General features: G+C 33.9%; 1 protein-coding gene across 1 annotated transcript; it reads left to right on the top strand.

The window, feature by feature from the left end:
- The first annotated feature begins 228 nt into the window (after positions 1–228).
- LOC149788638 (uncharacterized) lies at positions 229–12,182 on the top strand. Its single transcript, XM_089975740.1, has 4 exons — positions 229–286; positions 1,890–1,942; positions 8,723–8,974; positions 11,349–12,182. Exons 1-4 carry the CDS (start codon positions 249–251, stop codon positions 11,504–11,506), a joined length of 501 nt encoding a protein of 166 aa, XP_089831866.1. The 5' UTR covers positions 229–248; the 3' UTR covers positions 11,507–12,182.
- Positions 12,183–16,442: the final 4,260 nt, after the last annotated feature.

Raw genomic sequence — 16,442 nt, 5'->3', positions numbered from 1 at the left:
AATTGCAACCCAAATTCAATTACGGCAAATAAATTTTACAATACCCCCCCCCAAAAAAGCTGCCATTTTTTTTATGACCGAAAATGCAAATTAGGGGGGAATTTTTCGGATTATTTCGCGTAGGAGGCTTTATTTTTGAATTCTGAGGCTTCTACGGAAATTATTTGTCTGAAAGGCTTAATTTAGTCTGTGCCACCTGGTCTGTACAACTTCCCTGCTGCTAGGATAAGAATAATCCACGGGGTTGCATGTGCTGTTGCGACACCAGAGAACCGATCAAAAACAGGTGAGTTTTCATAGCTGGTACAATACAACTATTCACACAGAAAATTAGTGGCATATGACAGAAACGTAAATTACTTTAAAGTTGACCAAATAAAGTAAAGATTTTTACGATCAACGTTCGCCCTAAGATCGGGTCAAATGTTGCCATCACTTGTTAAACGCATCATATAATATTTTTAACTTGTTTGGATTATGCTGCAAACATTTGAGTGTTCCACCTGTTTGTGTTCAACGATGCCCTACTGAGGATGAAAAAAACATAAGAGCGTAGATTTGTATGTTTTGGAGGTGGGGGTTATGACGGTGGCTATTTCAACGACACATTACTGACTATGTCATGTCAAGGAGATAGGGCCTGAGTTCCTTTTCCAGGGATATATCGAGACAGCTGACCCTGGCTAACCTAGGCGGGTATCGAAACAGCAGTGCTTGTATTAGATGTTCCACGTTCAAACAACTCGGCACGGCAAACGCGACTGCCATATACGTACTTTCAGTATAGGTTACAGTAACAGTAGTTGTTGTTCAGTGCAAATATATACAAGTAGGAAAGGGAACAAGAAGTAATTATTGTTGCAGTGTATGTATAGACACGTTGGGAAGAGAATAAGAAATGAGTATTATTGTAGTGTATGTATTTGTTTTGTCTTTGTTGCTTTAGGGGCTATATTACTTTATAACAATTTTCTGAGTGTAATCATGTAAGGTATTATTCTATATTACACTATCGTGCGATCTTTTACGAAAGGAAAAAAAAACACTGATGATGATGATGATGAGATGATAACAATAGGCAAGAAGAAAACAACTATGAAATCAAGAAAATCTCTAAAGCAGTTGCGTTATCGGAATATTATATAATTTTCCCGTATTAGGTATTAGTGTGGTGTTAGTACGAATGTCGTGTTAGGTATCATTGCTGTGATAGGTATGAGTGTCGTGTTAGGTATGAGTCTCGTGTTAGGTATTATTGCTGTGTTAGGTATGATTGCCATGTTAGGTATTATTGCTGAGATTTATATGAGTGCTGTGTTTGATATTATTGCTGTGTTAGGTATGACTGCCGTGTTAGGAATTATTGCTCTGTTTGGTATTATTGCTGCGTTAGGTATGTGTATCGTGTTAGGTATTATTACCGTGTTTGGTATGAGGGCCGTGTTATGCATTATTGCTGTGTTAGGTATGAGTGACGTGTAAGGTATTTTTGCCGTGTTAGGTATGAATATCATGTTAGGTATTATTACTGTGTTAGGTATGAATGCCGTGTTAGGAATTATTGCCGTGTTATGTATGAGTGTCGTGTTAGGTATGTGGGCCGTGTTAGCTGTGAGTCGCGTGTTATATATGAGTGCCGTGTTAGCTACGAGTCCCACGATGGATATGAATCCCGTGTTAGTTATGAGTGTCGATGTAAGAGATATTAAGAGTGGTGTTAGCTTTTTGAAACTCCACAGAAGCCAAGGATCGTGTTGTGCTTTTTTGCCTCACTAAACAATTCCTTTGACCAACAATAACAACAACAATAATGACGATAATATTTATAAGTTTTCATATACCTGCGTGACCAGTGGTAATAAGGTTATATTTCTTCAATTTAATTCCAGAAACAAGGTTGCTAATCACAAAAGACTCAAGGAACTAAACGATGAAATCAAGCGTGAGTACGATTAGATCATTTCTTTTAAAAGGCAAGTTGAGATCAGCAACGTTTTAGAGCCTTGAAACAAGTGTTTCTAAAAATAATTTACTGAAAATCTCAGAATGCTCCTATGTTTCTTAAAATGATCATAAAAGATAACGACAACCAGATAAAATCATCATTGACCTAAAAGATAACCAGAAGGACAAGACATTCTAACGGATATTCTGTCGTTTAGTTTCCATTGGGGTCTATCACTATCTTTAACATACGAGCATTATGTGTTATCTAACTATGTCAGATGACAAGTCTCCAAACTACTGATACAGATCCATTGACGTCATGCTCGGTCACAGGTCAATGTTGACGTCATGCTCGGTCACAGGTCAATGTTGACGTCATGCTCGGTCACAGGTCAATGTTGACGTCATGCTCGGCCACAGGTCAATGTTGAAGTCATGCTCGGCCACATGTCATTGTTGACGTCATGCTCGGTCACAGGTCAGTGTTGACGTCATGCTCGGTCACAGGCCATTGTTGACGTCATGCTCGGTCACAGGTCAATGTTCACGTCATGCTCGGTCACAGGTCAATGTTCACGTCATGCTCGGTCACAGGTCAATGTTGACGTCATGCTCTGTCAAGGTATATGTTGACGTCATGCTCTGTCATTGGTCTATCTTAACGTCATGCTCTTTCATAAGTCCATATTAACGTTCAAAAGTAAATCTCCGCTCAGAGAGAACCGCATCAGTTTCTCTTTTGAATACTAGCGACATGCAATATGACAAGGCCATTGCCATTGCCATTATTATTATTATTATTAGTAGTAGTAGTAGTATTATCACGTAGTCGGTACACTTTGCCTACAGTGTGTTTAGTTTCATATTTGTGATATGATACACCTGAACATATCACCTTTTGTGATTCTAATTGGTCCAAATAACCCCATGAAATTATTGTGCAGTATTCTCTTTACTGATTGGCTGAAATAATGGGAAAACTTTTTTAACCCCTCCTCCTGGAATTTTTCGTTTTCATTGAACATTTCGGCCCCCATTTTGTGTTCGATTCGCGAAAGGGAATTGGGGGAAAATGGTCTCGTCTTTTTCAGTATTGCCAATTTACCCTCACAGGGATTTGTGTATGTCATGCATGCCATATCATACATGAAACATGGCAAAACACCTAAGACTAGAACAATAACAACAAGCAAAACTACCGGTATTGCTTAGATGATAACGAGGATGGGGGTGGGGATGGATGGGCGGTATATCTGTGCATATAATCCACCCTATTTACAAGCCTGGCTTCAATGTGAACTTATTGAAGTAAATAAACTCACCTTTGTTCACTGAAGAGTGTACAAATAAACTGCTCTCCCCGACTGAGGGAACTTTAGTATCTCAATCTACATGTACTTTAGTATCCAATATACAGAGAGATTTGTTTACATCTTCTGTACACTCTAATGTTCCAAATCAAATGCTGCAAATATCCGATCATAAATACATTACAGTAAATATGTTTATTTATGCATCCAATAATTTTTTCATAAAAGATATCGAAAGAACTTAATATTTCTTTGTGATGTTAAATTTAAAAGTAAACACTCTCGGCTCAGAGCGGTACTGTGCACCGTATCAAACAACGTAACATCACATGCATTCGACATTTCATCTTTTTTAAAATGTTTTATTTGGATGGACGCTTATTCTTTGATTTATCATTAGCGAAAATGTTTAATATACTTTTACTATTTCAACTTTAGTTTGAGACTATTTTTTAAGGACAACAAATGAGAGGTGAAGTGTCTCTCAGAATGAACTAAATTATTCAATCTTCTTTCGATCTAAAAAATTTCTACTGAAATAAAACTATGAGATAGAAAAAATCTCTAATTGGTAATGACTTGATATTTAACGTAACAAAACTCGTTAAATAATGCCCAGATTTTGCTCGCCAAGGCTAGCAAAAGCTGACATTATTCAACTCGTTTCATAAATTCAATATTTAATCGTGAACCATTTTAGATCCTTTATTTGTTATTAACCCTGGGTCAGAAATTAAAATGTCTACATATTATGAGTGTAAGTTTACAAGTCTCTTTAATTCAGATAAGATACGTATGTTCATGTAGGGAAACAAAATCTTTACAATCAAATAAATATGTACTTTAAGATCTTAATGGTTAAATATGATAAACGTGTACATCTTGATACTAAAGTACATGTAGATTGTGATACAAAAGTACATGTAGATTGTGATACTAAAGTACATGTAGATTGAGATACTAAAGTACATACATATCATGATACTAAAGTACATGTAGATTGAGATACTAAAGTACATGTAGAACGAGATACTGAAGTATATGTAGATTGTGATACAAAAAAGTACATGTAGATTAAGATACTAAAGTACATACATATTGTGATACTAAAATACATGTCGATTGAGATACTAAAGTACATGTAAAACGAGAAACTGAAGTACATGTAGATTGTGATAATAAAGAACATGTAGATTAAGATAATAAAGTACATATATATTATGATAATAAAGTACATGTAGATTGTGATACAAAAGTACATGTAGATTGTGATAATAAAGTACATGTAGATTGAGATGCAAAAGTACATGTATATTGGATACTAAAGTACATGTCGATTGAGATACTAAAGTACATACATATTGTAATAATAAAATACATGTAGATTGTGATACAAAAGTACATGTAGATTGTGATAATAAAGTACATGTAGATTGAGATACAAAAGTACATGTATATTGAGATACTAAAGTACATGTAGATTGAAATACTAAAGTACATACATATTGTAATACTAAAGTACATGTAGATTGAGATACTAAAGTACACATAGATTGTGATACTAAAGTACATATAGATTAAGATGTTAAGTACTTGTGGATTGTAAAAGTAAAGTACATGTAGACTGTGATACTAAAGTACTTGTGGATTGTAAAAGTAAAGTACATGTAGATTGTGATACTAAAGTACATATAGATTGAGATACTAAAGTAAGTGTTGACTGAGATAATATAGTACATGTAAATTGTGATACTAAAGTACATGTAGATTATGTTGCTAAAGTACATGTAGATCGTGATACTAAAGTACACCTTGTTACATATATTTGATTTATTTTACATTTGTTTTAAGTTGTGTTTCATTTCGTTTGATTGTTTGTGGGTTTTGGAGTCTTTTTATTTTATTTACATGTCAATGTAATGTAATTTTGTTTACTAGGAATTTGATATATTGTAATATATTTCGCATTAGGCTTTTCCGAAATTGCGAAATATATCGTAGTAATAGTGATGCTTAGAGAGAGCGAGGGGGAGGGGAGTCTAAGCTTTTAAACACTAGATGTCAAGTTGTTTTCTTCATTTGTGACCAGCATTGAAGTTTTGAATTTTGAGTTATATGTTAATTTTCCTTCAGATTATTAGGACTCTAGAAGATTAATTCGTTTCTCTGTAAATAGTATTGTATTCATAAAGAGTTCTTGAACAAGGACTTTCTTGAGAATTTTATTTGGATTTCCAAGACCAGAGGACTAATTATTATGTTTCAACAAGGAACTGTAGATGTCAACACAGTACAGGCTACATCATACGTCATCGCCTTCCATCTTGGATTCTTCGTCGGGATTCGAACTTGGAATCATTAGAAAATCTCAATATTAGGACTTCTAAGATTGTATTCGTGAATTATTCTTGTATTATTTTTGGATTTGATTCTGGAAAAAAGTAAGGTCTCGTATTTTTTTTTTTTATTTTTACAGTATTTTTTTCCAGGAAAAGAAATCATTTGTTATATTTTTCAAAGCCTGTTGTTCTCGCTTTTTCTTGTATTACTGTTTATTCGAGCCTAAACACGTAACAACCTAGATTATGATAATAAATTGCATGTATATTGTGATACTAAAGTACATATAGATTGTGATACAGAAAGGTACATGTATATTGCAATACTAAATTGCATGTAGATCGGGATACTAAAATACATTTATCTTATGATGCTAAAATACATATAGATTGTGATGCTAAAATGCATATAGACTGTGATGCTAAAATGCATGTAGATTGTGATACTAAGTACTTGTTGATTGTGAAAGTAAAGTACATGTAGAGTGTTATACTAAATTACATATAGATTGTGACACTAAAATACATGCAGATTGTGATACTAAAATATATGTAGATCGTGACACTAAAATACATGCAGATTGTGATACTAAAATACAGTTACGGGGTAGCGTTGGCCGTTAAACTTTCGGTGACCACTCAATGACTCTCTGTGTTCTCTGTGGCTGATAAGCTCTCATTACAGTAAAGGCCCAGTTGAACTTAGACCTTAACTCCAAGAGGTCTCTGATTCTCTGATGAAGTGTGGAATTCTTACAATAAGAATTGGTCTAGTGATGAAGTGTGGAATCCTTACAATAAGAATGGGACTGGTGCTGAAATGCAGACTCAGATTTAAGTTTCATGTGATTTATTAAGCCACAGACTTGTATGATATTAAATGTTTACGACTCAAACATCAGGTGCATCACTTCAAATAATAACTCATTCATCTTTATATCACAGTGGTAGTGTGCAGTTGGACAAACGTAAGTAAATTAAGCAACAGCTTTCGTGACAGAAGTTCATAATAACATTTATCAGTGTCAAAGTTTAGTGTTCAGATGTTATTTTAAAAGTATGGTTTACTTACAGAATCTCGAAACACTGTCTAACCTTTCAGAAAATTGATATAGGTGAATTTCAAACAAAGCCTTGAGAAACGCTCAGCAGCTTTACAATTTAACAAATAGAGAGAGCTTTGAGAAACACTCATTTGCTCTCTTTTCAAACATGCACTTATCATTATTATTTATTATTATTTGATATCCTATTGCTATTGACTTGTAATAAACATCATTATTCAAACAAGGTCTGTAAGAAACCCTTGACTTGATCTCACAGGATCATAAAAATACTGTCTGAATACTATTTAACTGATAAGCAGATATGTAAGCTGAAGTTGCTGATTTAAAACATGACAATGAATGAATAAATATCCATAAAGGTATTTTGTACACATATGTAGATTTCAAAACTTAGTTTTAGATGTATCCAAAATGTTCTATAAAAGAAACATTATTTTCTTTGCATTTATTTATGTAGATATTGTGAAATAACTATGACTTCTGATTCGCGGATAATAATAAACAAAAGAGTTACCTTATCTTTGCGTACTTCCTTATATGGTATTCGTAGTAAAATAATAGTAACATATTCTTCCCACGTTCTTTCTGAACGTACGGAGCTCAGAACGTGACCCTCCGAAAACCTAGTGGAGACGCTGACAAGCCTTTTATACCTCCCGCGGAATTCTGCAGAATTCTGCGCTTGGCTACCCGTTCGCTGGGTAGCAACCGCAAGGAAAAATTCTGCGATCGCGCGCTTGCAGGGGCAACCGTACTCTGCTACAGATAGCAACAAAACTACACCTAAATTAAAAGTTGTAATTGAAAACCTATATAACCCAGAGTGTTATTAAAGTGTGCATACAGCAAATTTATTCCTCAGTGGTCAAAATATGCAGTACGAGTAAATGTTTTAGCTTTACAAATTAGTGATGTCGTAAGCGACCCTAACTATTATGCGACATAACGATGGGAGTACTCCAAATGTGCCAAAATTGGAAACGAGGCTAATACCTAGGAAAGTTATACATGCATTCCTGGCATAATAACATCGTGAAATGAAAGAGTTAAATGGATTATTTATTAAAAATTTCTATGGGAATATGAAATATACCCGAGAATCATACAAATTCTCTTTTGGCATTGAATAACAGTAGATATTAATGAATAAATTAATATTGTCCATCAATGTTGACAACACCCACCCACCTAGCTGCGATGTCGTCACCCCGTCTACGAAGTAGAGACACTAGTTATTAGTACTACCACTCATGCTGCGTTACCACCGACATCTTTTCGACGAATAAAATTGATTTGCAACTGTTTTAAACAAAATTAGAGGCTAAATTTCCTGCCCAGTACAATACATACAGATTGTGCTATTGAAATACATTTAGATTGTGATATTAAAATACATTTAGCTTGTTATACTCAAATACATGTAGATTGTGATACTAGAATACATGTAGATTATGATACTAAAGTGAATGTAGATTGTAATCATAAAGTACATGTAGATTGTGATGCTAAAATACATGTAGATTTTGATACTAAAGTACAGGTAGATTGTGAAGATATGCACTTGTGGATTGTGAAAGTAAAGTAAATGTATAGTGTGATACTAAAAGACATATGGATTGTGAAAGCAAAGAAATGTATATTGTGATACTTAAGTACGTTTGGATTGTGAAAGTAAAGTAAATGTATAGTGTGATACTAAAGGACATATGGATTGTGAAAGCAAAGAAATGTATATTGTGATACTTAACTACGTTTGGATTGTGAAAGTAAAGTACATGTGGATTGTGATGATATGTACTTGTGGATAGTGCGATAAGACTTTGTTACAGGTGAAGTGCGATGTTTCAGGGAAACACAAATTACTTTGGGATCCTGTTCATTGGGGAAAAAAAAGACTGCGTGCAAAAGAAAAACAAAAAACAGAGTATTTCATTTCTCAGTAACTCTTGATGGATTCTCTGTAATATAGGTTTGTATATTTGTTTTGAAATGTATACAATTATTAATACATGTAAGCGTCATAACCTGACACATGTCAAGCTATTTTTTTTTCATACAGAGACCAACACAAATATAGAGGAAAAACAAGAAAGATATGGCAAAAACAACCGCCTTTCTATAACCGATGAAGAGCAGGACGACAATGTAAGGAACATCAATAGCAGGGTGTCTCTTGTGGCTTCACCAACAGCAAGCCAAAATGGCGGCGAGAGGAACGCAGCAAACTGGACAAACAACAGCCCAAGTCCGTTGGCGGTGCGGCGCGCAGATATTTTCAGGGCCAGCCCACAACCTCCGGATGTTGATTATGGTTATTTAGTTATTCGCCACCCTCTTCAATCTGTCTTTCTCTCTCCCTCTCTCTCTCTCTTACATATATATATATATATATATATATATATATATATATTTCTCTCTCCCTCTCTCTCTCTCTCTTACACACACACACACACACACACACACACACACACATATATATATATATATATATATATATATATATATATATATATATATATATATATATATATATAGAACTTGCAGTTTTCAGATGTAATATATAAACAGATATATCTTTGTACAATAATATGGAATGATGAAATTGTTGTAGATGTAGAGGTTCACGCCATTTTTCAGCACAAGATATGCTATAAATCGCGGCCAGTATAAAAGATGGAAGAAGAAACCAGAAAAATATCACCGACCCACGAGAAGCTAATGGCAAACTTCTCACATACCCACATTGGCCGAATTTGTGCCTCAAACACACGCATATAGAGGTGAGATGGCAGTTATCAGTAACGGTGAGTGCTTTAGACCATTCGGCCACTCAGGGCCCCGCCAAGATGAAATCGTATTCTTGAATTCTGCGTTTACAACCGTATTTATAATACTTTTCTTGAAGAATTGACATATAAATGATTTAAACTGTTGCGAAAAAGGACACTTCACAAGCATGATGCAGTCGAAGTAAACTTGCAGCTTATTAACGGTATAACCGACTTGTTTTCTGTATCAATAAAGTACCAGTGGTATATTCAGCACTCTACAATTGTATAAACAACTTATTATCTGTATATTCGGCACTCTCCAATGGTATAAACAACTTATTAACGGTATATTCGACACTCTGCAAATATTACGAACTTCTGATAGAGTGACAGGTGCAAGGTGAAGTTTTTACATTTGCAGCATGTACTATAGAGAAAATGTTGGCATACCTCTATGTTACTTTAATGTATTGTGGCTGAAATGTATTTAGATATTGTGCTTGTGGATTTTGAACATGATCTAAGACACAACTAACCAAAACGACCGGTCCCATATGCTCCGAAACTCAGCCTGAATTAGTCTAATGTATACCATCTTCAACAGTTATAACAATAGGGAAAGCGAATTATGCCCACGTAGACAACACCAGCTCCTGAAAGTGCAATGCATGAATAACTAAACTTATAAAATGTAACAAAAATGTTTTTATTTTTTACAATTTACCTCAAAAATCAAGAAAGTAAAAATGACCAAGAGGAGCTAGCAGGTTTTATTTTATAGGTGTACATCTGAAGTAGGGCCATGTTGTATACTATATAACCCATATTACATCTATCAGTCAGATACCCAAATAAAGGGAATTCAAAATTATTTAAATAAGACCTAATATATACAAAGTCATTTTTAAATAGTATAACCACTCAGGAAAACCGGAGAAATTCTTTTTCTTTCAAAACCAAACCCTATGCAAAATACGAAACTGTAGAGCGCCACCTTAAAACAAATGTGAAAATGTGTGTGTGTAATATTTTTTATTTTCATACCACCATGTATGACGCTGTCAAGTGAATGATACAGTAATATTGATGTTACGCACGAAAATCTAATTATGATTCTTTTGTTCCTGCTTACACGGTAGTTTTATGAAATTAATGACCTTAATTACGAGGAAATTGCAAGTCCTAAAACACACATATGTAATGAAATTAAGAAAACAATGACGAGATAGCAAATTCGATTTCTTCCATATTCTAGTGTTAGAACAATAAGCCAACATTAAATCGTTGATATTTGATCTGCATGACCCTCAACTGTTCCATACTTTATCAAGCTGTAATGTTTTTTAGTCAAATCGCAGACATAATTGTGGCAAGTTTCATGTTTCTGTATATCAGCATAACATTGATGTGTTGAGAAAATGCATTATGCATTTTTAAAATAGCTTTTATTTCATCTAAAGGGGGTGTCGGTGATAGAGATGAACTTGTGTGGGACTTTGCAACGAATAAATAATGTTCTATGAGAAAAACATGAGCATTATCCAGAAGGAATGTTTTGATGCTTGCAACTGAAATAATCGACCGTTGATGCCTACAAGTGAAATGTTTCAACTCTACAACTACAAGTAAATCATGTAATAATAATACCTATGTGATCTCTACAGATATTATGAACTTCTCAGAGAGTGGTGGGTGTAAGGTGAAGTTGTTTACGCTCGCAATAATAATAATAATAATTCGATACCATACACCACGAGAATGGGTGCGTGGAAGTTATGGATTTTAAATGGCATATGAATGGTTGACATATTTGAGAAAAGGACACTTGACATGCATGATGCAGTTGAATGATATTTGCAACATATACGCTATATAAACAATTTATTAACGGTATAAACATATCTTTCTCTGCAGGAAAACCAACAAGGGCCTTCCCTGCAATGTTCCAAAGAGTGAGTTCGATTCCATTTAGAACGCCGGACAGCCTTAGGTCCACTGTTCTGGACATAGGACTGGATAGTCAGGACACGTTCACGGGACAATCGGACGTCTTCATAGCAAATCCATATTAAACAAATGCTTTATCATAAACGTTGATAACACCACATTTGTAAGAACTTAAATAAACATTCCATGACAAAACAGTATTGTCTGCATATATCTGTAATCAATAGTTTGGGTTTCACGTGCAGACATTTTCAGATAAGTACGTACTACACGTGCAGGAGACATATCACCCAGATTAATTTGAATAATTGAAAATCAATCTAACACTTTTATGTTACAAATCTTCAAAGTACTACATTTTAGAAAGATTAGTCTGTCATGGTAAGCTTCTACTCTTTGCTAATATGCAACCAATTATTCAAACGTACCCATTTTTCTGTACATGTTACTCTCGTCCAGTAATGAAATCGATATTAATGTCTCGATAAATGCTTATCGCACGACAAATACGAGTTTCTTTTCATGTCACTATTGGATATATTCTAATTGAAATCAAAATTATGTTTTGTAATTTGAAAGCACATGTTATTTCATCATTTTTTAAAAATAAAACTCTTACCACGATAAAAGTGAAACTTTTGTATATTATTAATATTAGTTCTGTAACAACAATGCAGAAATGTTAATCCTGTTGTGTATGCGTCTGTGTTCTTATAGAAATATTGCATTGTTTGTTTGATTCGTGTATATGACAATACTGAGTTTGAAAATGTGGATTTAAATATATCCTTGTTTAAATAATGTATTTTGTTACAGTTCTTTGTATTTAATGAAGAAGGTTTGTAGAATGTACAAATAATTTTACTTAGTTGCAAAGTGAAAGCTACGGAGGAACTTATAGTATTGTCAAATAAGTCCCAAATAATCTTAAAAAAATAAAAAGGTAAAGACTGTTCCGAATGAATTCCAGTAATCTTGAATGTACTGATGTAACAATATTCTTGAATGAGTTGATGTACCAATGGTCATGATGTGTTACAACCTGTTAGTAATGAGAAATAACGTTCCCTATTTTGTACAATAGTAGGTTCATCCATACAAATATAAGGATTTCTTATCAGTCTTACCAGAAATGTGATTTGTAATAGTTGTGCCAGATTTACATTTGAAAGTACTCGCATGAGACTGAGACGGCTGAAATACAAAAATCAAAACTGCTGAGAGAAATACTTATTGACAAGTGAAACTTTGTGGCTCAAGGAATAATCTTAAGTTGTCTGATCTCCATTTTCTGAACGTTCGACCTTTTACTCGTCAAAATAGGTTTTAAAATCACCAGTATGAGCTGTCTGAGTTTAATCTTGATTAGCTGAACACCACCTATCAAGTAGTTCCCCTCTTCACTTGGAAATTCGACATGGGTTTGTAAAGTATCGTTACTAAAATTCCAAAACCTCCATTAATATGCCTCAGGTATCAACTCATAACCATTCAAGACATATTTCTTAACCATATTAGTCTTCGTTGTACAAACAATTACTTATTTACTTACGAGCGCTGCCAAAAAGTTCATTGTGTGACAATAAAGTCAAATCGTTCTCATTTCAAGTGCTTAGCGAGATCTCTTCCTTCATTTTACCTCTGCCTCTCCCTTTCCTCTTACTATAGGTCTCTCCCTCCCTCTCTTCATTTGCTTTTGCCCCTTCTTTTCCCCTTTCTAAATCTAAAGCTCTCTCTCTCTCTCTCTCTCTCTCTCTCTCTCTCTCTGTGCGTTGCGTTTGTCTCCTTTTCTGCATTTGCAGTTCAATCATATCCAACTGAAACAGAATCATTGTTAATATTAATTCCATCTGGGTTTTATATATAATTCCTTTAATTGCTATCAAAACCAGAGACAGACTCGCCTGTCAAACCAAAACCATTATCATCCAAACTTTCCTTTACCTTCAACTATGAACCAAGAAATATTTTCTTTCTTGATTTGTAAAAGATGTGTTCACTATCTAAATATCATAATGTCTGGCAAGCTCAAGCAACTCGTCAAGCAACTCGTTCTTTCCCATAGACTGCAGCCACTTCTGAGTAAGATGCGAATCAATGTTCACTTCACTAGATGACATTGTGAATGCTTCATGGTTTCACTAAAGATTTCTTAAATTTGTGAAAATCGAATCGTCATCAGGGAGAATGCAAATTCAGAAACAAAGTCGATTTAAATTTTAAAGACAAGGGTAATACCTCTGAAATATTTCAAAAAAATACTTGGTCAGGGATGTGCCCTCGATTTTTGTTAGGACTCTATGGTCTAAATCTACGCAACAAAAGGAAGCGACACCGAATTTGCAAACTCAAAAAATAATTTAATTTTGTAAGTAACAAAGTGAAACTTTAAGGGGAAAGTACAGTGTTGTGAATTAAATCACAAATAATTATAAATAAAGAAATATGAAAAAATAACTCTCACTTTTGATATGTTAAATTTGTTACATATATCTAAGTTAATTTATATATATAATAATTTAATTGTGTGTCAGTTTGAACTTTGTATTCTATTATTGGCTATTATTATGTACATTTATTGACTAGACATGATTTTTTCCAGAAAATCGGTTGATCTGAATCAGTATTTTTGTAAACACCAGGTGTTGATCTAAATCCTGATCTTGTTTCAGAATTTAAAGCAACTTTCGTAAACAAGTTATATTTCATTTTAAAATGATTGGTTTTCGTCAGGCTCATTTTTGGTGTACGTGACATAAACACGATCACGTGACCCCCCGTCAACTTACTTTGTTGTAGCCAGATTTTGAGTTATAATTTTCTTCAACTCAGTTGGATTTCAAAAGGATTAATTCTTTTTCTCTGGAAATATTTTGAGGAGTGCTCATACAGAAATTTTGGATGACATTGCTTACAAATTTAATTTGGATTTCTAACACCGGAGTGTCATTATTTGTATTTCTACAAGGAACTGTGGATAAGCACAGTAATGACTACCGCATACGTCATCGTCATCCATCTTGGATTTTCCATCAGGATTCGAACTTAAAATTATTAGAACATCTATTACGAGAACTTTTGCAACTTAATTCGTGGGTTATTCTTGGAATATTTTTGGATTTGATTCTTGAAACCGTAAGTTCTCCTTTTTTCATTTTTACAGAATTTTTCATGGGAAATAAATTATTTGTTTAATTTAAAAAAAGCTTGTTGTTTGCACTCTTTCTGTGTTACTGTTCTTTTATAGCCTAAACACGTAATAAATTAAATATATATTCATAAGGACATTGTACAATCGGTCCATATCATATCAATGGACAGTCTCTGTAAATATTATAATGTCCGCCTTTATCTTACCTTCATATCCCATATGTTCCGAATCGGATCTTTAATTATGGTTTAATGTAAATTCAATTTCATATTTAGCTCAGTATTAAGTGTCCAATCAGAAATCGAAACTGAATTCTTGTCTTACTTCTATAACCGTGATGTTTACACAATAAAACTTGAGAGATCACTACAGTGGATGTGTACGGGAATTATAAAAATGAAAAAGTCTAAGACGGGAAAGGCTTCCTTGATAGTAATAACTTGTTGCCAGTCTCCTCACATGTATCTGTCTTTAGTTGCAATGGTGGTATTATGGACATATAATCCAGGAATGAGGATTTCATCGTGTTTGACATTTAATTGTTTAACTTACTATTCATGTTATGACGCTATGGTCTTAAACTAATTAACTGAATGAAAGAACAAAACCAGTATAAGTTTTAATTCCCTATACCATAAAGTGACAAATTTAAAGGAACTTACAGCATTGTGAATACAATCTCAAATAGTTCTAAAAGTTATATTATAAGTTCAAAAGTATCGAATGTTCCGAATGAAGTTTGATAGTCTTATAATGTCCCGATGTGTCACATTGATGTAATGTATAATGTCCTTCAATGAATTCACAATAATTGCTAAAGAGTGTTTATCACGTAAGCTATTTGAACAGAGCTGTACATTAGTTTTGTGGAAATGCGGATGGTTGATGTCTTCAAAAGGACCGATGTTGTTTATTTTTATTTTTCTTAACCTTGTGTATCAATATGTAAGGTTAAGATATCAGTTAAGAAGACTCGTGGTAATTTAGAGGTTATAAAGCTGATATGAGATAATTAAATGCTTCGTGAGACAGTTCAGTTTTCAAATGCGTTAAGTAAAGCTCACATGGCATAATTGGAATTATCATTCCTCAATTCCTATACATGCTGCATCGATTACATCTTCGTCTCCTAAATAAATCGCCTTGTTACCCAAGACAGGAGACAACTGTTACATATATCTTTTCTATCATTATCTGTTGTCTGTCTTTATATCTTCATGTACGTACGGCTGAATGTTTCACTCAGTTTTCGTTCTTTCTTACGATCGTGCTCTTACGTTCTATCTATCTTACAACTATACCCGACGTTTCTGGCTCTAAAAATGATTTCTGCTTCATGGGATGTAACTGTGATACATTGAACACCTAACGTTTAGATATAAGCATCCGAGATACATGAATATAATGAAAGGAACGGAAGAAGTGAAAACAGAGACCATAAAAAGAGGAATAAGTGAAGAATATGCGGATAATTAGAAAGAGATTATGTTTCCTTGCATATTGTTATCTTTCGTTTGTGTTATGTACAACATCAAAAATCCCAAACTATGCTTCTTGTACATAAAGGGAGGTAAGTATAGTTAAAAAATGTTAATAAATTTTGAAGGAGAAATTTTTAGCGAATCTCATGCCGTCAGATCGATATTCAAATTTCATTAGGCCCAAATCAGGTCTGTTTGTGTTTATAGCGTTGTTAAAGAGTCCAGGTATTTTTCCAGCTGTTTCTTTCAAAGTCACCGATCCGTATAAGTGCTTGGATTAACATGAATAGAATCAATACGCAAAGTGTTGGCCAAAGTGGGTTCAATCTTTTGTTTCCTTTGAACAATAAAGAATCTAAATGAATATGTTCAAATGTATTTGTTCCAAGGGTTTACTAGTACCTTCTTTTGTATTAATTATGGTCGATT

Source organism: Sinohyriopsis cumingii, chromosome 11, assembly GCF_028554795.1.
Source record: "Sinohyriopsis cumingii isolate HCF-2022 chromosome 11, ASM2855479v2, whole genome shotgun sequence".
Taxonomy (NCBI): domain Eukaryota; kingdom Metazoa; phylum Mollusca; class Bivalvia; order Unionida; family Unionidae; genus Sinohyriopsis; species Sinohyriopsis cumingii.
This window is presented reverse-complemented; position numbering and strand designations above follow the sequence as displayed.